General features: G+C 47.5%; 1 protein-coding gene across 3 annotated transcripts; it reads left to right on the forward strand.

The window, feature by feature from the left end:
• The first annotated feature begins 883 nt into the window (after window positions 1–883).
• On the forward strand, window positions 884–23371 carry CALCOCO2 (calcium binding and coiled-coil domain 2). 3 transcript variants are annotated; one of them, XM_037886832.2, is made up of 14 exons: window positions 892–1019; window positions 8555–8743; window positions 9420–9522; window positions 10129–10262; window positions 12882–13007; window positions 13090–13248; window positions 14255–14382; window positions 14899–14989; window positions 16160–16282; window positions 17143–17229; window positions 18639–18734; window positions 20210–20351; window positions 21043–21071; window positions 21723–23371. In XM_037886832.2, exons 2-14 carry the CDS (start codon window positions 8564–8566, stop codon window positions 21891–21893), a joined length of 1569 nt encoding a protein of 522 aa, XP_037742760.1. In that variant the 5' UTR covers window positions 892–1019; window positions 8555–8563; the 3' UTR covers window positions 21894–23371. The 3 variants fall into 3 exon arrangements, with proteins under 3 accessions (XP_037742762.1, XP_037742760.1, XP_037742761.1); XM_037886833.2 differs by having other exon boundaries at window positions 936–1019; window positions 17143–17187; XM_037886834.2 differs by lacking the exon at window positions 17143–17229 and having other exon boundaries at window positions 884–1019.
• Window positions 23372–23590: the final 219 nt, after the last annotated feature.

The following is a 23590-nucleotide window of genomic DNA, read 5'->3' on the forward strand; positions in this document are numbered from 1 at the left end:
GGAGATTCACACTTATTTCAAATGGTGTCCCATCCTACCTCTGGCTCTTACCACATCAACTGTCGTCAAACCCATTTCTTTCTTCTTCTTTGTGAAGCTCCCTGCCTTCAAAGCTCTGAACAGCTCCAGTCTCCATCTGCATCTCCGCCTTTGTTTTCATGAACAGGTTAAACCAATTGGTCCCTGGCTTCATCTACTAATAAATATGCCAGGACATCAATCAGCATCCTCCCTGTCTTGTTCTTTACCTTTTAATGTATTCTGTTCATCTTCATCCTCTCTTAACTTTGTGCCTTTGTACATGACATTCCCCATACCTGGAACGACCTCAGTATTGCCTATCTGAAGCATTAAAAAATCATGAGTAAGTCCTCCCATAACATTATAAAACAGGCTTTAAATTTATGAAGACTTTTTTGGAATGACTATATTTTGGGGTCTTTTAGTTGGCAACCTGGTTTTTGAATCTCTAAGATTCACATTTTCAAGCTTTCTCCATAACCATGCAGGCTAGAAACTTTTATTTGAAAAGTAAGCACCCCCGCCCAGCACTTCCCTCTCCTTGCTTTAGATGGGTCAGACGTCTCTCCCTCCCCACCCCAAGGATCCTTTGGGCCCTGGACTTTGGCCACAGCATCCTCCTTGGGCCAATAGCTCCAACCTTTTTGAATGGCCTGCCCCTAATCCCCAGCATCGCTCCTTATAGGGCCTGCTACCCTTTTAAAAGACCCCTCTCTCCCGCAGCGAATAAGACGCATAGACAATACCCCCCTCTCCCCCTCCCACATTACGTCCCCTAAACCCAGGGGCGGGGGTCCCCTCTGGCAGAGCCCTCGCCCCAGCAGCAGCGGAACTACAAGTCCCAGCATCCTCTTCGAGGGGCGGTGCCCGGCTGAAAAAATTCCGGGCGGGGCTGAGGGGCGGAAGCAGTCGGTTCCGCCCTTTCCCGGCGGCTCCACCTCCTCTTCCTCCGTCGCAGCAGGGTCCGAGTGGCGTCGAGAGAGAGTCGTTGTCCAGCGGTGAGCGAGTCGGCGGTTCTTCCCCTCCCCAGGGTGGGGGGTGTGAGCCCCGCCCCCCCCCCGGGGATACTGGGGGGGGGGCACCGGGGAGCTGGTTGTCCTGTCTGCGTAGCAGCTGCCCTGCTTTCACTTTCGTTTCCCTGCGCGCAGAGCAAGTGGGGCTGGGGGGCCCCACTTGGGGGCATCCCCCAAGGTCTGGAGGGGGCGGGCAATTTCTCCCCTCCACCATCAGGTGGGGGGGGGCATGCCCCACAAGGCCTGGCACTGGGGATGACCCCCCCCCCCCCATAGAATCTCCACAAAGTGTCACCTTGGGGCACCATGGTGGGGCTTGCCCCCCAAATCCCGTCCGCCTTCTTCCCCCTGCACCCCCTTGCCCCTACTTACTCCCATCTCCCAAGGCCGCTCTGTATGTGCCCAGCAAGGTCAGATGGGCGGCACAATCCCCCACGCCTTTCCCCCCTCCCCCCACACCAAAAGTGGAAGGAGGCCGTCTTTATGCTTTCTATGGGTCAGATGTCTCTCCCACCCCAAGGATCCTTTGGGCCCTGGACTTTGGCCACAGCATCCTCCAGGGGCCAATAGTGCCAACCTTTTTGAATGGCCTGCCCCCCCCCCCCCCCGAGATTTTCTGGGGCTGTTTCCCCCACTGCCCCGATAATCTCTCAAGGGGCCCCATTTGAAATGTTGCAACTTGTGCCACGTGACGCAACGTGCTAGTGCACGGCGGCAAAGGGACGATGTGTCAGTAGTCGCCGGGTCCACGTGGGGTCGTGATGCCTGAGTTGGTAAGGCGGTAACTCTGCGTGTGCCCCACGTGACTGGAAACAAGGAGTTTGGGTGGAAGGGAGCTATGTTTATAGTATTGGGGAACAAGAGCGTGTGAAAGGGATATGTGAAATAAAGGGCTGTATAGATAAGGTAACATGGAAGCAGTCTGTTACCTTTATTCATGATTCTGAACTATTAAGGAAATAAGCTTTAACACTGATAAAAGGAAATAAGGTTTTCTAACGCCCACATAATCAGCCTGTGGAACTCACTGCCACAATATCCAACTGAGGTCAAGAGCTCAGCAGGCTTCACAAGATGATTATCCATTTATATGAATAATGAGAATGTCCACTCTAACATTGGGTAGGGAAAAAAGTGTAAGGGATATAATTCCTTTACTTTAGTAGGGAGAAACTTCCCAAATGGCAGTTGATTTCATAACTGCCCTAAGCAGTGTTTGTGATCGTTTGTGTGAAGCTAGATGGACCCGACGGTCTGCTCTGATATGGCAGTTTCTATGAGTGATGAAGAGGGAGGTCAGCATTGGAAACCTAGCAGAAAGAAGTGGGTCTTGGGAAGTTGCGTGGCACCCAGGATCAGGGAGGATGTTCCACTCATATGGGTTGATGTGGAGAAGACATGGAGCTGCTTATGGGAAAAGGAGACTAGAGGTGTGTCAATGCATGTTGTGTTGGCACAGTGGAGAGAGAGTTCACTGGGCCCAGTTACTCATTTCTGTACAGTGTCTCCCCCTCAATACACAGAGGGCACATTGGGGCTGAGCTGGGCCAAACCTAACCATTCTCTCTCTGTTGCTGCAGTACCCATAAGGGCAATAGCTACAGGGGGTGCCTCTGAATAGAGGAGACACATTCTGCCCCCCTCTGTCCTTGCATTGGCATGTATTTGGCTGCGTGAGCAGGGGAATCGTGAAAGGTGTGGGGGTGAAATATACGAGGGATAGAACTATGAATAGCTTTTATGGTGAGAGTGAGGGGGTTGAGCATGATGCTGAAGGAAACGGTAAGCTAGAGTAGGGATTCAAGTGGAAGAAAAGGGGATGACCTCGTAAGAACAGCAGTCAAGGAAGTAAAACATAGAAACTGTCCCTCCTTTGTAGTGGTAAGGTTTATACTCCAGATTTGCAGGGGTAGTCAATTATTTTTTGTCAAGGTATAAATTTCTTGGTCAAGGTCCAGACTCCAGAGAAAATTATTTAAAAAAATGATAAAGAAATAAAAAGATTTTGGGGTCCATTCAGAAGCATCTGGCAGTCCGGCTTTGGCCCATGGTCCGCCTATAGACTACCCCTGCTCCAGAGTGACAAGAGTTGCTGATAGCTTTGCTGGCAAAGGGTTTTTTGTGCTTGAGCTTACTGCTTCTCTCCATCCCGTGATTCATCTAACTAGGCTCCTTTAGGACTACAGTAATCCTTGAAAATAAGTGGCGGATCATCTGTCAGAGAAGAGGGGAGGGAGAAAGGGGCTGATGTGTCTGAATGATGTTGTTGGAGCGAGAGAATAGAGTTGGAGTTCCTGCTCACATGAAGGCCATCATGATTTTACTTGCGCAGCTTCTTTCATTCAGTGATCTCAAAGGGCTTTACAAAGCATTTGATCATCAGAGGGGATGGGAGGGTTGCATTGGGCGCTGAATTTGTGGACTGGATGATTCTTGCTGTTTTCTTTTCTCCTGGATCTGGACTCCCTGATTGAGGCCCTGGCATATTTATTCATTGGTGACACCATGGACCAATTGGTTTAACTTGTTCAGCAATCACCCATGCTAGGTATAGGGGTTTCTTGAAGGGTTCAGTTCTGGTCCTTGTGGAAACAGTCTTTCTGCCGCTGTCTAGATACTTGTAATCCCCCTTTATACGTTTGTTTTGATTTCTTCTTGCAGCAGGGAACTGAGCCATAGAGGGATTAAGTGACTTGCCCAAAGTCACACAAGAAGTCAATGGCAGAATCAGGAACTGAATCCCAATCTCCTGAGGGTCTCGTTTTAGCCACAAGACCAACCTGCCCCCCTCTTTTTCTTGAATCCAGTTATTTATTATCTAGCTGGTACCTGAGGGCTGTATGAATATTTTGGAGAGACTCAAACTCTTCTCAGATAACTTTAGTTGATTAACACCTGTGAGGTGCGAGTGCAGGTCTCAGCTTTCTAATCATGGCAATTAAATGACCTCTCTTGCTTAGTAAGGAGAATTCAGGGTTTCATATAGTTCTAGGAAACGGTGTTCATACACAAGCCTACCTTAGGATTTCTGGTGCTTATATGATAGAATTGAAAATGGTCTCTTCTTAAAGAAAAAACAACAACAGTCCCTCAGAGATGGACTGTAAAAAAGGGAAATCTGTAATTGGGTATTTATTTCTCCCCCGCTGGGTGCATGGTGTACTAATATCTCATTAGTTCATTGCACAGTCTGTGCAGCGGCGAGTTACTCATTAGCATGCCGTAAGGTGTGGCTGTCACTGGCCCTTTCGCAAGGAGCAGTAGCAGATTGCTCATTTTTTCTTCCCTTTTCTTTCTCTGCTGATGGCTTATGAACAGCTCAAGGAATGAGTGGCAGGATTTGGACATCATTACATTGTCACCTCATCCTTTTTTCCTTTCTTTCATGCCCTTATAATTTCCTCCTTCCCCTATGTCTCTTTTCCTCCTCTCCCTCTTTGTTGTCCTTAATTCATTATTGTTCTAGTGATTGAAATGAGCCGACAAACAGCGTTGCATCAGTGAAGCACTGGGACAACGCATGCAGACAGCTGGCAGGCTTAGAAGTTAGAACAGGGAGAAACTGGGATACAGCACTCCTCCAAATTCTGTCACTGACTTGCTGTTTGATCTTGGGCAAGTCACTTAAACTCTCTGTGCCTCAGTTTTCCCCATCTGTAAAATGGGGATAATAATACTCCTCTCGTAGAAGGGTTGTGAAGTTTGCATGGCACTTTGTTGGAAGATACAAGAGAAGGGCAAAGTATTGCTAATTATAAGACGAACGCAGAGCCCTGTGTGTTTTGTGGTTGTGGAATTTGCCATGGAATTCACCCATAGCTTCAGATTGTACTCCAGAACCTCAGCTTTCATTTTTTTTTAAATTAAGTTTGATCTGTAATGGCTATAACAACGTCTAAAACATGAATCAAATGTAAAGCAATGCCTGTCTGAGTCTGCAAAAAGTCTAAAATAATTGGGTTTGAGAGTGGCCCAGCCATCTCACTCAGGGCCCTATGGATTCTGCTATTGGGCAGCTGCTGAATTTAGCATTTTTGCTGATGAATTCATTATTTGGCTGCAGCCAGACACTGGTCACATGTAACCTTTGCACCATCTTGGTCTCAGACCCAATTCTGGCATAGCACAGTGGCTGTTAAAGGTCCCATGGCATAGCCCGGAAAGAGCCAGGATCCCTGCCCTCAGGCTGGCTAACTCCTCCCTGTCCCAAGAATACACATTCCAAGGTTCAAGTGGTTTTGAGCTAGTGCTGTGAACAGAACAGTTGCTATGTTTGTCCGCGTAGTCCTTGCTCTCTTAACATCTGAGTCATTGCTTTGTAATGTGCCTTGAGGCATATTGAACATGAAAGATGCTAGATACAAGAAGATCACACTCTAAAAAAAACATTGTGAAATGTAGTGCTTATTTGGGGGCTGGGGTGATTAATGTCATTTAAACATGGAGTCTGTAGCTGTCCGCCTGTGTACCTTGATCAGGAAGGCTGGGAAACAATGGAGATACATTTTCAGAGTAGCAGCCGTGTAATTCTTACCTACCCACAGCATTTTGTTGTATGCTGTGGATGCGATTGGGCAGAGGTGATATCTGCACCACCTTTTCCTGAATAAATTCTCAGCTGGAGTACTAGTGAATTCATCCCTGTACTAGGAGACCTGTGAGAACCCATGGGCCTAGAACCAAGGCTGCAGAGTTCAAGGTAGGTACTACTTTCTCACTGCCACCAGGAGCCTGGTTAGGGTTATCACCAAGAGGAACTGAGAGGCTAAGCCCTGCAGGAAGTCCCACCCTAAGGGGCATGAGTGACAGCCCTCCATGATTTCCTGATTGGCTGAAACTCCCCATATAAGCTAGGTTTCAGAGTAGCAGCCCTGTTAGTCTGTATCCGCAAAAAGAAAAGGAGGACCTGTGGGACCTTAGAGACGAACAAATTCATTTGAGCATAAGCTATAGCTCACAAAAGTTTATGCTCAAATAAATTTGTTCGTCTCTAAGGTGCCACAAGTCCTTTTCTTTTTCCATATAAGCTAGGAAGCCATGTCCGGGAGTTGTCTGAGCAATGCAGACTCTGGTGCGCTTTTGCCCTAACTGCTTGCTGTGATCCTGGCTCCGACCCTGGTTTACTGTCTCTGGCTTAAGACCATTCTTGACTCTAGTGAAAGACCCTGGCCTGGCCTGACTCTGATTCTCACCTCACACTCTCAGTTTTGTAATGGACTTTGACGTTGCAGTTTTGCCCGGACTTGGATTGATCTCTGACCTTTGGCCCCGGTAGTGAGCAGCTCACTGTGCCCACAGGCTGCCCATGTCCTGGCTTTGACAATACCTGAGTAAAAATAAGGACCAATAGTGCCCCCCGTTCTCTCTATGGCTGGCCGAGATATTACAGCTTTTCTTTTCTGAATGCGGCCCTGGGAACAGCCATCTACACCCTTGCCACCTTCAGGCTATACATCTGCCATATGTTCCATCTAGAGCTGCCCCAGGAGGCCACCGGGAAGTATTGGCTGGCACAGAATGCAGCTGGCCACCTTCTAAGTGATCACAGAAGACCAATGCTCTGATCTAAGGTCACTTCCACATGGAACTCCTGGTGCTGGTGATGACATAGACTGTGATAACACAGTCCCAGACCTTCTGGGGATTTTATCTGAGGTCATCTCTTACCCTATATGCTATAGCTGCAGTTAAGATCAGCTGGGAGGTGCCTACTTTCTATTCCTGGAATTGGGCTGTCCTGGACTTGCAGCAGGATTTTCTTGGCAAGGAATCCCTCCCTTTGGCAATCTGCCAGACCCTGAGTCTGGCTGCCTCTAGGGCATGATGGTAAGGCATATATTTAGTTTTCTGAGTGTTTCTTGTCTTGGATGTTGCCTCTGTTCTTGGTAGTTTGGATACAGTTTTATTAACAGTTGCGGGGTCAATAGTTTTGAACTGTCTCGTGCAGGTAACCGCGTGTAATTTATTTTTTGAACTTGTAACAGCACAATTAAAAGGTTCCTAAATAAAGAAACAGGTGAAAGTTCTTATACTATTTATTGATGCTGCTGCTATGCAACAGATGTGTTTTAATATGGAGAACCATGTGGCAATTTTACTACAGTGGTTGCTAGTAGCAAATGCTACATCCTTAGGGTTTAGACCAGAGGTGGGCCATATCCGGCCCGTGGGCCATATCCAGCCCGCGGGACCGTCCTGCCTGGCCCCTGAGCTCCCGGCTGAGGAGGCGAGCTCCCGGCCCCTCCCCTGCTGTTCCCTCTCCCCTGCAACAACGCTGCTGGGCAGGCAGCGTTCTGGGCGGCGGGGCTGCGTGCTCCTGCAGGGCAGCGTGTCTGGCTCTGGCCGGGTGGTGCGGCTGCCAGACATGCTGCTCTGAGTGGCATGGTAAGGGGGCCAGGGCCGGGGGGTTGGATAAGTGGCAGGGGGGTCCCAGGGGCAGTCAGGAAACAGGGGGAGTTGGATAAGCGTGGGAGTCCCGGGGGGCCTGTCAGGGGCGGGGGTGTGGATAGGGGGTGGGGCAGTCAGGGAGCGGGGGGGGATTGGATAGGGGGTGGGAGTCCCAGGGGGGCCGGTCGGGGAGTCCCAGGAAGGGGGCGGTAAGGGGAAAAGGAGCAGGGGGGGGTTGGATGGGTTGGGGGTTATGAGAGGGGTGGGAATTGGGAGGGGGCAGATAGGGGGCAGGGGCCAGGCTGTTTGGGGAGGCACAGCCTTTCCTACCCGGCCCTCCATACAGTTTTGTAACCCTGATGTGGCCCTCGGGCCAAAAAGTTTGCCCACCCCTGGTTTAGACCCTTAAGAGGAACTACTGCCACCTAGGGAGCAAGGATCATGTTGCATGGGAGGTGTGCACAATGAGTAGGCTTGGAACCATTAGATTTCTATTGGTTAGTGTCGGTAACCGTCAGTTTCACTACACCCCCCCCCCCCCCCCCAAATATTCCCATCAAGGATATTTGAAAGTTACAAATAGGCAAAGCAGGAAAAATGTTTCTTGAGAACTTCTTGCAGTTTGATTTAAGGATATTGGTTTTGTATATTTCGATATGTGATGCTGACCATTTGTGTTTTAATGGTTATAAAACTTTAACTTTTTGAATCTCGATGTCTCCTGTTGTTTAAACAGTTATTGTCTGACCTGCCCATAACTTCCTGCGACTGAACATTTAGAGAGATGATAATAAAAAAGGCTTAAAAATAAACATCGATATTATCTGTTAAACTTACAAGTAAATAAATAAAAGTTGATTTCTGCCAAGTCTAACAATGAGGTTGAGCCACAAAGATGAGGATGACACAAAATGTGTTGGATTTGGATGCTAAAGCATTATGGTGAATTGCTAATGAAAAAATAGGAAGGCTTTGCTTCTTACTGGCATGAGTGCGTGTCTTGCATTTCTCATGCTGACCAGCCTCGGGTGCTAAGAATGCTCTGGATGAGGTCCCAGGAGTCTCTTGTGTCCCAGCACCACAGGCTGCAAGGTTTTGTCTTACTCTTCGCTTTTGTTCTTGTCCTCTCACAGAACGCCGTCATGGATGAGACCTTAGGTGAACCTCCCACTTCTGCTGTCTTCTTGGACAACTGCCACTTCTCCCAGGTTATCTTTAATAACGTGGAGAAGTTTTACGTCCCCGGAGGAGACATAACCTGCTATTATACCCTCACGCAGCACATCGCTCCTCGCAGAAAGGACTGGGTGGGCATTTTCCGGGTAAGTGTGTGCACCGAACCATTAGCCACCATGTATTGTAAGGTGGCCGCTCACGAAAGGAATGGCTTGGTGTGGACATTTCCAGTTATTTCACGCTTGATCCCTAAGGGAGAGTTTGAGACTTGGAAAGAACAGAGTAGCAGCTCTTTTTCAGTGGCTAACTTGTAGTGTCTGTACTGCAACAAGAGACGTGGGACCTGACTCTTTGTTGCACCGTTTTTGCACTTGGGAGCAGGAAAGGAGTAGGGGAGGTTAACGTAGCATTGAGCCACCTTTGCACTTCCTGTATTCTGGGACTGCTGAGGGGCCAGCCTGAAATTAGAGCTGTTTCGGGGCCAATCTGACCTGTGCCCTATTTCCTAGGGCCAGTGAGGAATAGGCGTGGTGTAGTGCATTGTGCCCACATCTGCCCTCAACGCTCTTCCTTCTCCAGAGCGCCTCTCATTCCCCACCTCTCCCCTCCCTCTTGCTCCAAGGAAGGGTAAGCTGTCAAAAAGCCCGGATTACTCCTATGTGCATGGACCCAAGATCTGGGTAACTGGTATAGTAGTGTAAAGGGGGTTCTTACGGCTTAGTGCGGGCCTACAGCCCAAGTTACAATATTGCCCTCTGTGAATGGTCACAGGATAAATGTCATTAAGCTGTATGATACCGTATAATTATCTTGCTGTTGCAGGTGGGATGGAAAACAACCCGGGAATATTACACTTTCATGTGGGCTCCTTTCCCGGTTGACCTCAGCGGTGATTCTGTCGTGCAGCAGCAAATTCAGTTTCGAGGTCAGTTGGGAAGGGATGGGCAGTTCACAGTGCGCACATGCACGGTCATGTACCAAATTGCTCTAAATGCCGGTAATAAGTGTTACCACCTGAAGCTGTACAACTGTTGAATAGGAATATTGTCCCGTACTTGGGTAAACTTCATTCAAGGAGCCGTGGCTATAAGGTCACCTCAAGGATGTACTGTCAGTGCAGTTCAGCCTGGAGAGAGTGTCCCCTCCTGCTAATACGGAGACACATCCATACGGCACATGCCGTCCTGCGGCCTCCTCTTCCGCTGTTATCAGTGCAGCAAAAGCCCCTGGTGATAATCCCCCTTGCAGGTACTGTGTTCAGTTGTGTCTGACGATCCGTGTTCTTTTGGTGATAGGGAGTCACTGACCTGCTCCTTGAGGAATCATTTACATCAGTGCAAAGTGTCAGTGTTTTACGCTCACTTTGCACTTCTATAGATGATCGCACAAGGAGCTGGCCCTATAATGTGTATATTGCTTTGTATTCTGTCGTCTTAGGTCTGTTAGATCTGGGCTTTCTGTGCTGTACAGTTGACAAGAGGCCCGAGTAATTAAAAACACCCTATGGTGGGGTTTTTTGTTTGTTTTTAAGCCTACTACCTGCCAAAAGATGATGAATATTACCAGTTCTGTTACGTTGACGAGGAGGGGGTGGTCCGTGGCGCCAGCGTACCTTTCCAGTTCCGGGCAGAGACCGAGGATGATATCCTGGTGGTTACTACACAGGTATGTTCCCTCTCTCTTCCTGCTTTCTCATGACCTTATCTTTCGTTCAGACTCTCTTTTCCCTAACACAACCTGGTCCAGTGACTACAGCACTGAACTGGGACTCACATTTGTCGAGTGCACCAGTGTGCTGCGTGTTAACTTTCCCCATGCGATCCTGGCTGGTGTGCACTAAATCTTCTGTAGCGCACATTGATGTAGTCCATTTCTCATCAATGCATGCTAGCAGGGTCTACATGGGGGAGTCTCAGCACAACACACTGGTGTGGTCTGCACATCACATTCCCGGAGCGCGGACTCTGGGGTCAAAGTCTGAGGGCTGGATGAAATGGCCTGCGGGCTATACATTTAACAACTGTGGTCTAATCCAAGTTATTGGGCTCAGCACAGAGATGAATTTAATGGCTGGTGATATATGGGAGATCAGGAGATGATTTATAGATCCCTCCTGGGCCTTGTGAAATCTATGAAATGAAATCTATGAAATATTGTACCAATAATGTACACTCTATAGCACCTTTTACTCAAGAATCTCACACACTTTGCAAATGTTCATTCATTAGCCCTTGCAGCCTCTCTCTGAGGTAAGCAAATATCATTCCCATTTTCTAGATGGGTAAACTGAGGCACAAAGCAGTAAAGGAACTTGCCAGAAGACTCAGAGCAACTCACTGACAGAGCTAGAAATGGAACCCAAAAGTCCTGGTTCCCAGTCTCTTGCTCAGAAGACCAGACCTCACTTCCTCCCTAGCTTGGTAGAACTTAGTGTGGACAGCTTAGGACAAGTCTTTCCTGCTTGGCAAGCAGGAGGTAGAAACTGGCATTTTATTTGTCTCCAGTAGCAGAATCTCCTTGTCAGGGTAACAGTTTGAGGTCTGTTGTTGTTTTACAGACTGAGATCTGGAACTGAAACAGAAGAACAAGTTTTTTCCCTCCCCTCCCGCTGTCAGGCTGAGCAAAATTATCCTGTTTAGGGCTCTTTGCAGAAATTGGCCTTGGAGTCAATTAAAAAGTTCAGTGTTGGGTGGAGGGTCAGACAGCCAACTTAGATTGTCAGCTCTTTGTGGCAGGGGCCGTTGCTTTGTTCTGTGTTTATACAGCACCTTGCACAGTAGAATCGTGGCCCATAATTGGGGTTCCTAGATGCTGTGGAAGTACTGTTGTCAGATTCAGTTTTCCACTGGACTTAAGGAGACTCTTCTTAAAAGAGGCAATGTAGTATAGCTAGAATAGAGGACTGGAAATCAGGACTGCTGGGTTATGTCCCCAGGTCAACCACAGACTGTGCTATTTGGACAAATTCCTTTATCGCTTTATGCCTCAGTTTACCCCTTTGTAAATTGAGGACTAATAGACTTTGTAAAGCCCACTGAGTCCCTTGATGAAGGTGCTGTGTAAGTGGAAAGTGTTTTTTTTTGTTTGTTTGTTTGTTTTTTTAGCTGGGCTACATGGTGGTGTGTTGTATGTGGCCTGTAGCTATCTGTGGCTCTTTCAGCTGCTGCTCCCTACAGTCCTTTAGGGAGCCTTGAGCCTGGGTGTGTCTCTGGTGCAGTTCACTACCTTCCCTGACACCTGCCCCTTCTGCAGTGAGAGGGAGACCCTGGCGCTCACCTACATCAAACGCACCAGGTTGCAGTCCCCTTTCCGGCTCCTCCAGGACCTTCTCCTTAAGTTCTGGCTGCACTTTTCTGCATCTCTTGACCTATGCACACCTCATCTGTGGCCCCATAAAGTCGCAAGACCTTCTGGTTGATCTCCTCCTGGCACTGGCCAAGGTGGCCGTCCACTGTACCAGGAGGAGGAAGCTGGACAGGGAGGTATTCTGTGACTGGAGGGCCTATTTCTGATCCTCCTTTAAGTCTCTGGGCAGAGTTCCTCTGGGCCGTGTCCACTGGCTCCCTGGACGTCTTTGAGGGTCAGTGGGCGCTGTCTGGGGTTCTCTGCTCGGTGTCCCCCTCTGGATCCCTGCTTTTGACCATGTGACCCTCACTCCTGTCTGTTTTTTCATTTATTGTCTCCCATAATCTCTTGACGCCTGGGTCCAGTGGCTCCTTCCCTTAGGCTGGGGGAGGTGGGGGTTTAGAGGTCTCCCAGAGCCTCAGTCTCCAAAAGCCTCAGTAAGTGTTGCTCCCTGCAACCCCAAAAGTAGAAATTGGACCATTCCTGTGTTATCAGGGTGGGGGTGGAAGCGCAGCTGTGGCAGCAGGTAATACTGTGCCAGGAAATGATCAAGGGTGCATTTGGGTAACCAGCAGGTGCTTGTTTGTATCGAGGACTCAGCTGGCCGCCTGAAGTTAATGGTTGTGCAGAGCCGTCAGTTCATGGGCCTAATCCTACAAGAGGCAGAAGACCCTCTGCTCCCACTGACCTCTGGGGGAATTGAGGGCATTGAGCGCCTTGGAGGTTCAGGCCTGGTGTGTGCAGTATTTTGGAGCTTGATTTTGAGCTCTGGTTGGACAAGCTCTGGCAGCACCAGGAGAAACTGAAAGGGAAGTCCAGTCTCCCTGGTGTCAGTGAAGGGGTAGGGAAGAATATACTGTGGTTTTCTGCAGGGCTTATGTTCCTTTGCTCATCACTACACACTGCATTCTTATTGAACAAGTCTGTGTTGTTTACAAGGGAGAAGTGGAGGAGATTGAGCAACAAAACAAGGATTTACTTAAAGAAAACAAGGAACTGAAGGAAAGCTGCCTTTGTCTCCAGAAGCAGAACCTGGGTCTGCAGGAGGAGCTCCGGCTGGCACAGGTACAGACAAGGGATAATACAGGAATTCAGAGGCCCTGTGGCTGACAACTCAGGCTTATACATACCCATTATGTGCTTCCAGGAGAAAATGAAGGAGTTAGAGGGAGAAGTCTGTTTCTTGCAGACTGGGAACTTGGAGCTACGGAGAGCTCAGGAGCTACAGGCCGGAGAGATGAGCTCTGCCCAGATGAATTTGGCTTCAGTTAGGGAACAGAACCTAACACTTGGAAAGGAAAATAAGGTAAAAGTCCAGATGAGCTGGAAACTGGGATGACATGGAGGAGGGAAAAAGGGGAGACCAGAGAAAGTGGAGAGGGGAGAATAAGATAGACTTAAGGTCTTCGCCTGAGAGAAATGTGAGCAACTGTATCTCCCATTGTAACCAATGAGGGGGTTGGTAAATGCTTCTCAGGGTTAGTCCCAAAGGGCAAAGAGAAGAGAGAATCTCCCCCTCACTTCTTTCCCTCGCCCCATCCCCTTTGATCTCTGTGGAACAGTCTTGCGGCAGCCCCAGCACCTTGCGTGTGGGAATGGAACTGATGGGAGCTCTATGCCGAGCTTCTTTCTGCAATTAGACATGTTCTGAGTAGAACTGGGCTGCTGGGCCCTGCAAAGTTGGTAACCCTGGGCCTTCCCAATTCGGGGGGAACCCTCAATGCAACAGAGAATCTCCACATCCATTTAAAAAGCAAAACAAAAAGAGTTTCAAGGCCCTTTCCTGGCAAAAAGCCTTGAAAATACAAACCAATCGCGTGGGTGGAAAGGACCGAGCAGCTGGGCTTCATTTCTGCAGCCAGAGCCTGGTGAGGTCCAAAGATTTAGAGAGAGAGATCTGACGCACATTTTGTGTGCAAAGAGTCCGTTGTGCGTGTATCTCCAAAAAACGATCTCTCCAACGCTCTCCCAAATCCTGAGGCTGACCCAGTGCAGAGCAGAGTGGTCATGATGGGCTGGAGTTGGTCACGTTTGGGAAAGGGGAGTGCTCAAAAATGATTTCATAGGCGTGTCCCAAAACCCCAAAGACCAGCTCTGGATCTGACCTGCCTATTATTGCTCCCTCCTCCTCCTCTTTTGTCCAGGGCCCCAATTTAAGCAAAACTGGAGCTGAATACATGAGAGAGAAAATCTTGTTCCCTTCAGGAGGGTTGTCTGGGGTTGTTGCATTCAAAAGGACGTGCGGATACAGTGGGGAGCAAAAATGATGGCTGTTTCTGTGGTTTGACTCCCGTTTACCTTCCTGCACTCAGGAGCTGCAGAAAGGACTGGAGTCTCTGAGGAGCAGCTGTGAGAAATTGGAGCTGGAAGGAAATTTCTTGAAAGAGGAGAACAAGCGGCTGACGGAGCAGAATGGCTGCAGAGAGAGAGAGTTGCAGCAGTGAGTGTTCACACCATACGTCTGCAAATGGGAGTTCCTGGAAGCTCCCAGGCGCAGTGGGTTGGGTTTCCTCTTCTGTTTCGTGCTGATGAAAGCCAGTGACTGTATGCACAGAATGCACCCTGTGAATGAGAGTATAAGGAACCCCTGGGGGTTTTGATCTAGGTATGGCATTCACAGGCCCTCAGTCAACCAGATGTGTGAGGGTGACTGTGCAAAACTGACTCTTGGAATGTGTCCACGTATGATAGGCTCTCAGCTGTCTGTGTCAGTTGAGGGGAAAGCAACCCACAGGGCTGTGGGATCTCTGGTAACTTCATGTAAAGGTTTGAGCAAGACAGCAGGGCTTTGGTATCTAGGGTTACTCCATTTGAACCTGCCTGAGGACAAGATAAGCTTTTGATTAGGTTGAGAAATGAAGGCTGCGGGTGTGGTTTACCAAGGGCTGGTGCTGAGGGGGAATTTGGGGGGGCCACATGCAGCTGAAAATGTTACAGTTTGGTTTGCTCTGAGCAGATTCAAAGAGCACAACCAAGAAGTGTCATCTGAGAAGGAACAGCTGGAAAACAGATTGAAAACTACCCTGGATCACATGGACCAGCTGCAGGTAAGCAAGGCGCGGTCTGTTTCTGCTTCTGCAATCTGTGTAGTACTTGGCACGTCTGGCTGGGAATAGAGCTGCCTGTAGCAAATTAGGATGGTGTCTGAGTTGTTCCTAGTGATTCCATGGTTTCCTTAGGAAAATGTGAACCTACAACATGACAACCTAAGCTCCAGGAAGCTCCTAACAAATGCTGTATTTGGGAAGCGAATCATTGCAGATTTTTCATCTCATCCCCAAAACACCTCCCCTCTGCACCCATGTTAGGTTCATCATAAAGATTTTGTACTCCTCTAGCTCCTCCTATCTGAGGATCTCAAAGGGATTTATGAATGTGGAAGGGTTTATTCTCACAAGAGCCCTATGAGGTATGTAAGTGGTAAGGCTAGCTGGAAACTAACAACTCCATTTCATGAAACACAGAGAGGTTTCAAACAATGTGCTATTGTCCATCAGAAGGAAAAGGAGAGACTGACTCTCTGTATCCTGGAGGCTGGAGACATGGGAGACCCAGGCCAGTGTCTGAACTACTGGATTATGGAGCCTCTACCCACCAGGCTACATAGCTTTCCCATCCTCCCGACCAGAAATGCCATCTTGGTCCCGACGAACCTTTCCAACAAAAATTTTATCAAATCCAATATGACTCCTCTGAAACATCCCAATTTCACTAAAATGGCATTTGATGGAAAATTGTTGCATCAAAATTTTTTTTTACCTGCTCTCACATTTCTAGCTCTATTTTACAAATGGGGAAACAGAGATTGAGTGACTTGACTAAGGACATGCACAAAATCAGTGGCAGAGCCAGAAATAGAACTGAGCTCTCTTGTCTCCCAGCCAAAGGATCATCTTTCTTGTCTCCAGATTGGTGCTTTTCCAAAAGTTTCATTGGGTTCCAAAAATGTTTCACTGGAATTGGTTTCCAGACATTTGTTCTACAACTGAATCAGGTCAACATTTCAGGGTATTTACCACTAGTGTGCAGTTATGTAAATCACACCCAAAAGCCATGTGAATAGGGTGGGGTTTGGAATTAGGATCTATGGCTCGGTAAGACTTTGCCAAGCTACTTTCATTCTGGACATTCCTGCTGCATTATAAATTGCCTGTGCTTCCTTCTGTCCTGTATGAACTGTTGGGCCATCACTTTCATCCACTCTTGTTTCACCTCAGTCACAGGTGTTGAATCAAGAGAAGGAAATGGAAAGCCTGGTTCGGACGGACCATGACAAGACTGAGCAGCTGGAGCATCTGAAGGAGGAGAATCGTCAGTTACGCATTACTGTGACTGAACAGGTAGCGCCTTCCCCAATAACGTTGAGGCTCGAGGGAGCTGGGGTGGAGGGATAGAGAGCAGCCCATAGCGGTGAGCAGATGGAGGTGATTTTATGGAAGCTCCAGGGGAATTAGGTGATGGAGGGGAAGGGGTTGCCCCTGTTATAGCAGGCGGTGCTGTTACACACAGTCTTCTCTTCCAGGTGCTCTTTTTTAGTGTGCAAACCAGTTTTTAGTCTTGGGGGGAAAACACTTGTATGGTTGGTGGTTGTGATTCAGTTCCTTTGGAAGAGCTGCTGCAAGCAGCAAGAGAGTTTGCTCCCTGCCTTAATCTCTAACTAGTGTCAATTCTTTGGTCAGATTTGCTCCCTGGGAGCCAGGGATTTGTGTTTCGCTGAGATTTCTAAAAGAGAGGATTGTCTGTGTTCTGTCTGTGACCGCCCGTGTCCCAGGACTGGTGTATACATGTAAATAAAACAAGGTATACTAGGAATATACCCAAACTCTGCATCGCTGATTTCTGCTCCAGTGGGAAGCTGGTTTACAAAGCCCTGTACATCTGCTACTGCTTGATGGAGGGGCAACAACACCCTTATAACTCTTCTCTGTTGTCCCTTTACTCATCTATAGTATCCTAGTTTAGCAAAGCCATTTAATAGAAGTGACTACAAACAGATGCACTTGGAGCAGAGAGGGTCTAAATTACAGAAGAAAGCCAGAAACAGTGGGAAGCATCCATTTTCTGTGGGGGATGAGTTGATTGGCTGTGTGCGTGTCCCATGCCTCCTCCGACCTCCCTTCTCTTTGGTGTTCCTTTTGTTATTTATATGCGGCTCCCACTCACTGTTGCATATGGTGCTGAAATTTGTGGTCCTGTGCAGAAGGAGCAGGAAGAGAAGCTGGAACAGAGTCTGGAGGATCTGAAGGTGACAGAGGCCAGCATGGCTCTTCATCTGCAACATAAGCAGGTGTTATGTCTTTCTTTGGGTGGATGTGGGGGATGGTCTCCAAAGAGTAGAGGGAAAAGTGAGGGGATGAAATCTGTGGTTGTATAGAGGACAAGGTGTTGCTGGGATTCAGGGATTACTGAAAGGAATGTAAAGTCAATGGGAATACAGCAGAATGGAACACTTCTTTATCATGAAGGGAATATAGCTGGCAGGTTAGAGAGGTCACATCAAAGAAACAGGCCTTGCACTTAGAGAGGAAGGGGGAGAGGTTTGTCTTTAGTCCTGTGGGAGTTTGCCCCACAAGCTCCAACTAGCCCTGAGAAAGCTCTTGTTCTTGCACACACAAACTGTTACTTTGGTTGTAGAAAGTTCCATTGTGCCTGAGGAGCAAAGTTGTTGAGCTCGGAGCTTGAGGCAATCTTTTAGATACCCATGGCTCAGGTCATTGAGCACCCTGAAGATGAGAACCAAGACCTCAGACTTGATTTGCTATTCTGTGGGAAGCCAGTGTAGGGAGCTGAGGGCAGGTTTGATGTGTTCCCAGTAGGGTTGCCAGTTTTGGTTGGCCGTATTCCTGGAGGTTTCATCACATGACATAATCTTTAATTCCTGGAGACTCCAGGACAATCCTGGAAGGTTGGCAATCTTAGTTCACAGTAGCCAGTGTTACTGAGGAGATGTGCTGTGGTGTTCTCTACCAGCTGAAGTTTCCTAAGTGCTGAAGGCTTCATGCCCAGGTATGCTGCATTGCGGTAATCCAGCCTGAGTGGTAACAAAGGCATGAATAGCCAAGGCCAGGTCACTGTTTGCCAAGATGATGGAAGCTTCTAGACAACCAGAGATGGTAGAAAACATTACTCACAGTTAGTTTTTTTAACCGCTATTTACATCCCTAACTGTGTAACCAAGTAAAATTTTATCGGTTACATGGTTAAACCTTCAACCAGCGAATTAGGGGTGCAGGGGGTGTGTGTGCTGCCGCACCCCCACGGAGCTCCACTGCCACCCCGCATCTGGGATCCCCACGGCCGGCTCCACCGCGCCAGGGCATCCCTCCCAGCTGCCAGCCCCGTGGCGGCAGCGGAGTCCTGGGCGCAGACCAGCTGCAGAGTTTAATTGATAACCAAAACCGATAAGACCGATGCTTATCGGGTAAACTTTTATATCCCTACTCACAGTATCGCCATGTATGTAATGAGGGAAATACAGACCATGAGTGGTTTATTTTGGAAGCAATGGTGACTTAGGTTGGTTGGATATGACATGGTCAGACTCATGTTGAAGGTCAAGGTTGATTTATTGGTGAAACACACACACACAAATGCAGGCATAAGAAACAAATGATATCTGAGCAACCCCCGATGCTCTCACAGCTTTTCTTTTGGTGATTCCCCATCACTGACAAACCTAATGCTTTTGCTTCACAGCATCAAAACCGTGATCTAGCAAAGGAACTCGAGGAGAAGAACCATTTGTTTCAGATTCTTCAGCGGAAAAAGGATGAAATTGATGAGAAAAATCTGGTGAGAAACTCACACCCGCACTACCAACCTCACAGCACAGAGAGGTCTTCATTAGCAGTTTTCAGAGTAGCAGCCGTGTTAGTCTGTATTCGCAAAAAGAACAGGAGTACTTGTGGCACCTTAGAAACTAACAAATTTATTTGAGCATAAGCTTTTGTGAGCTACAGCTCACTTCATCGGATGCATAAATCTCCCCACTGTATTTTCCACTGAATGCATCCGATGAAGTGAGCTGTAGCTCACGAAAGCTTATGCTCAGATAAATTTGTTAGTCTCTAAGGTGCCACAAGTTCTCCTTTTCTTTTTTCATTAGCAGTGGTACTGAACACAGTTCAGAGTTAGGCAAGGTGGTTGAACAAAAAGCTGTAAGAGGTTTTGCTGAGACTTATGAACCATTATTATGAAATAGAGAATCATGAGAAAATAGTTAAAAAGAGCTGCCTGACAAGGAAATTGTGGAAGAAAGCTTTACTAAAATGCAATCAGATGACATGGTGGGGTTTTTTCAGATGCTCTCAGCACTGGCCTAACTGCTCCCATGGAATTCAGTGGTCCTACCCCGTATTTGCAAACAAACCACACAAAGTCCTTTCACAGAGTTATTAGCTAAAGAATAGCTCCGGGGTTCTGTTCAGAGCTCTGCCACAAACTGAATGACCTTAGGCCGGTCATAGATTTTAAGGGCAGAAGGGGTTGCTTTGATCATCGTGTCCAGTTCTGGGCACCACACTTTAAGAGAGATGTGGACAAATTGGAGAGAGTCCAGAGGAGAGCAACAAAAATGATAAAAGTTGAGAAAACCTGACCTATGAGGGAAAGGGTTAAAAAAAAAAAAAAAAAAAAAACCACCTGGTCATGTTTAGTCTTGAGAAAAGAAGTCTAAGGGGAGACCTGATAAGTCTTCAAATAGGTTAAGGACGGTTATAAAGTGGACGGTGATCAATTTTTCTCCACGTCCGCTGGCAGTAGGACAACAAGTTAAGGGTTTAATCTGTAGCAGGGGAGATTTAGGTTAGATATTGGGGAAAAACTTGCTAATTATAAGGCTAGTTAGGCTCTGAAATAGGCTTCCAAGCAAGGAATCCCCGTCATTGCAGGTTTTTAAGAACAGGTTGGACAGACACCAATCAGGGATGGTCTAGGTTTACTTGGTCCTGCCACAGCTCAGGGGGCTGGACTTGACTTCTCAAGGTCCCTTCCAGCCCAAAATGTCTATGATTCGATGATCATCAGGTCTGACCTCCTGTGTTACATGGGCCATCAAATAGGTGTTTTCACCTCTCTTTGCCTGTTTCCCCCATCTCTAAAATGGGGATAAGCCTGACCTATTGAAAAGGATTTATGAAGTGCTTTGAGATTCTCAGGTGAGAGGAACTATATCAGTGCAAACGGTCATGGCTAATAATAAATGGCTTCTCTCTGAAATGGCCCCCTGAGCTCCTGGAACTTCATTCTGCTCTTCTGTCCCTTTGCAGAGATTAAGGCAAGAGAACAACGAGCTGCTGATGCGCCTCTCTGAGAGCTCGGATTATTCTGCCCGGGTTGCTGTCCCACTGGCACAAGTTCCAACTCGGCCTCCAGAAAGCGCAGACCTTTTGTTTGGGAACCCGTACTATAGTGAGTTACTTGGCATGCTATGCAGAGGCTCCCAGGGACCAAACGGGATGGGTCCTATCTAATCGCATCCTGACTGCTCCCGAGCAGGAGAACCCTAATCAAGGAACTGGGCTAGAATCAGAGATGAATTAAGAATGAATAGAGTTGGGAGCTCCCACCCCCTGAAGATCCTTTCTTCAGTCCTCCTACCTCTTCTTGGCCAGTGAGAGATAGAAGGTGAAAATCTACTTCCTCCCCATAGCTCCTGAGAAGATGGAATCTGTCTATTCACTCTTTGTTGGCAGGACGGACCTCCCCCTCCTCATGTGGTGGTGGGGGTCTTAGCAGGTTGTCATCCCTCTTGATATGGAGGTTTGTAGGAAAAAAAAGCTCTCAGCAGCATGTCTGTGCTGCCTCCCATGTGTTCAGAAGATGCCCTGGCAGCTCCAAAACTCTGTCAGGTCTGCGAGTTGACTTAAGTGATTAGCACTGTGGTCTCTTTCTGCCAAGAAAGAGAACCAGTTTGCCCAGCTCCAATGCAGCCAGTCCCATGTCCTCAGTTCAGCGTTCTGGAGTCTTAAATGTGGAGGTTCCTTCCAGATTCAGAGCTAGATCTGGTGCTTCAAGAAGAATCAAGAATAACAGGTCTACACCATATCAAACGGTTTACTTTTGGCTATGATTAAGACTTGCATTTTCTGTTCTTTTGCAGACTCCCTAGAATCAAGTGCTGTGAACGTGGTGAGTAAAGTGGTTGGTGGATTTTGCTTAGTGTTATGAAGGCAGAAGTCTAATTGAGCTCCATAGCCAGTTTCCTCTATAAGCTTTTAGTTCTGGTCAAGGTAGTGGGTTCTACCTTCCAAGACCAGAGGAATGGAGCCCTGTATATTTCAGAATAAGCTGGGGGAATTAATGATTGTGCTAAGCAGGAACAAGGGAACTCTGCTAGAACTCAATTGCAGCTGTGGGCAACATCAGCGTGGAAGCCCGAATGAGCAGAATTCAGCTGCCAGATGCTGTATTTCATATTGGAGAAATGGACACATACTGGGTAGGATAGAAAGCAAAAGCAGTTCTGAGAAGCTTTTAGGCTTACAGAGCCAGTCACTGAGGCATGGAAACATTTAAAACCCTGTGGAGCATTAGAAACTAAAGCAGCCTGCCCTGTAACTGATTATTTCTAACCTCCCCTCCTCCGTTACATATGTTTCAGAGTAACAGCCGTGTTAGTCTGTATTCGCAAAAAGAAAAGGAGGACTTGTGGCACCTTGAGACTAACCAATTTATTTGAGCATAAGCTTTCGTGAGCTACAGCTCACTTCATCGGATGCATTATATATATATATATATATATGTTGTTATATATGTCATTGTTTTGTATTTGCTTTTCAGCCCTCTGTGAAGAAATGCCCCCTGTGTCATGAGGTCTTTTCTGATGACGTTGGGCCACGTCAGTACGAGGACCATGTGCGAAGCCACATTCTGGATTGCCCGTTCTGTGATGAAACCTTTGGGGATAAGCAGGTGTATGATGATCATATGTACTGCCACAGCCTGGAATAATTCTTCATTCTGCTTTGTGCTGTATAGCAGGTGTATAGCTCCTCTTTCAGGTGTGATAGCACAGACTTGATCATAACCAATACTGTAGGGATATAGATCCTAGTAAAATCACCCTAGCAAGGCTGGACTCAGCACCAGTACTGTAGTGCTAACCCAGGGGTCTCCAACGCGGTGCCCGCGGGCGCAATGGCGCCCCCTGGGGCAGTTGTGTGTGCCTGCAGGACACCGCGCCACCAAAATGCCGCTGCTGAGCGTGGCCGCCGGAGAGCCGCCCGCCGAAATGCCGCCGAGAAGCGTTGCCGTTTCTTGGTGGCATTTTGGCGGCAACGCTTCTTTCCGCTGCCGCTTCTCGGCGGCATTTCAGCGGCAGGGTGTCTGGCGCCCGCCGCGGTCTTCTGGGAATAGGAATGTGCTATTCCCACAGAAAGGTTGGGGGCCCCTGTGCTAACCCATCTGTTCCATGTGATGTGACCCATCATCAAGCTGGGTCAGATACCAACCAGTACTATTGAAATAATCCATCCTTGTCAGCTGTGTCCTTTATCTTCAGCCAAATATGGGCACTGTTAAAGAGCTCAGTCCCTGTAACAAGTTGTTCAGATCGAATGCGATACCAGTACTTCAGAACAAAGCTGTCACTGTGCTCTGTTGTTCCGATCTAGTCAAGTACTGATATTGTAGAACAGCAGTTCCCAATTGCCTGTGCTTTGCAGAACCCTCTCTGTTACAGATGTTTTGTTCTTCAGAGCAGAGCTGCGACCACTAACCCTAAGGCCAAAAACAAATATATGCTGCCTTTGAGCTCAAAGTCCCAGTCTTGTTCACGGTTACCGGACTGCAGATCTAACTTAATAATAAAATTGACTCCTTCCTTCACCCTTTATCCCAAGCCAGTGAAGGCTTTACATGTCTCAGGAATGAGTTTAACCATGTATGTGCATCCTCTAAGGAAACTGATGCGGGGGAGCCTGAATTGTTTCTCTGATGTGCTTGTCTGACGCTTTCTGATTCCAGGACAAAAGGAGCCTCTTCTGAGTGCAGAATGCCGGTGTTCAAACCTGTCAAATGCCTGGGGTGATTGCACTGCTTTTGCACAAGTTTTAAATTCTTTTTGTTGCCATTTACAGTAAACATTCTTTCCTCTATGCAAACACAAGGGTAAAGTTTATTATCCAACAGTGTTATACTGTGCATTAATTTTGTGATGAATATCTATAGGGAATCCTAATAGGTTTTCAGAATAGCCTGGTTCAGATAAAGTTAAGAATAATGGATACTTTAAGACATTGCTTTAATATATTCAATGCTAAAGGCTTAAATAAACTTGTATCGATCAACCTTTGATTAAAACGTTGGACTTTTTTCTTCGATTATGTAATAAGGCTTTTATTTTATTTTTTTAACTATTAGCAGGCACTATACAAAACCATGTAACAGAGAAATGGAAAAGGTGAATAAACAATAGCCAACAGAAGCTACACTAGGAGAAAGTGTCTGGTTATTTTTATAACAAATAAGACAGGTGGAGATTCTACCATCCCATCCCCAGTGAAAGATGTCCTCAGGGAGCTGTCTTGCAGGCGCTTAATTCCCTTCTAAGGCCCAAGTCCATTTATGCACATCCCTAACTTTTAGCACATGAAGTCCTCCACGCTGAAGTCAACTGGATTGCTTGCACTTATCGTAAAAAAAGGGGC

The sequence above is a fragment of the Chelonia mydas genome, chromosome 27, assembly GCF_015237465.2.
Source record: "Chelonia mydas isolate rCheMyd1 chromosome 27, rCheMyd1.pri.v2, whole genome shotgun sequence".
NCBI classification, from domain to species: domain Eukaryota; kingdom Metazoa; phylum Chordata; order Testudines; family Cheloniidae; genus Chelonia; species Chelonia mydas.

Excerpts from the sequence above, each read along its gene's own strand:
- CALCOCO2 (XM_037886832.2), top strand. The coding sequence starts at position 8,564 with ATGGATGAGACCTTAGGTGAACCTCCCACTTCTGCTGTCTTCTTGGAC. Across the intron at positions 16,283-17,142 it reads GCATTACTGTGACTGAACAG|AAGGAGCAGGAAGAGAAGCT; the intron begins GTAGCGCCTTCC and ends GGTCCTGTGCAG. Across the intron at positions 21,072-21,722 it reads AATCAAGTGCTGTGAACGTG|CCCTCTGTGAAGAAATGCCC; the intron begins GTGAGTAAAGTG and ends TTTGCTTTTCAG.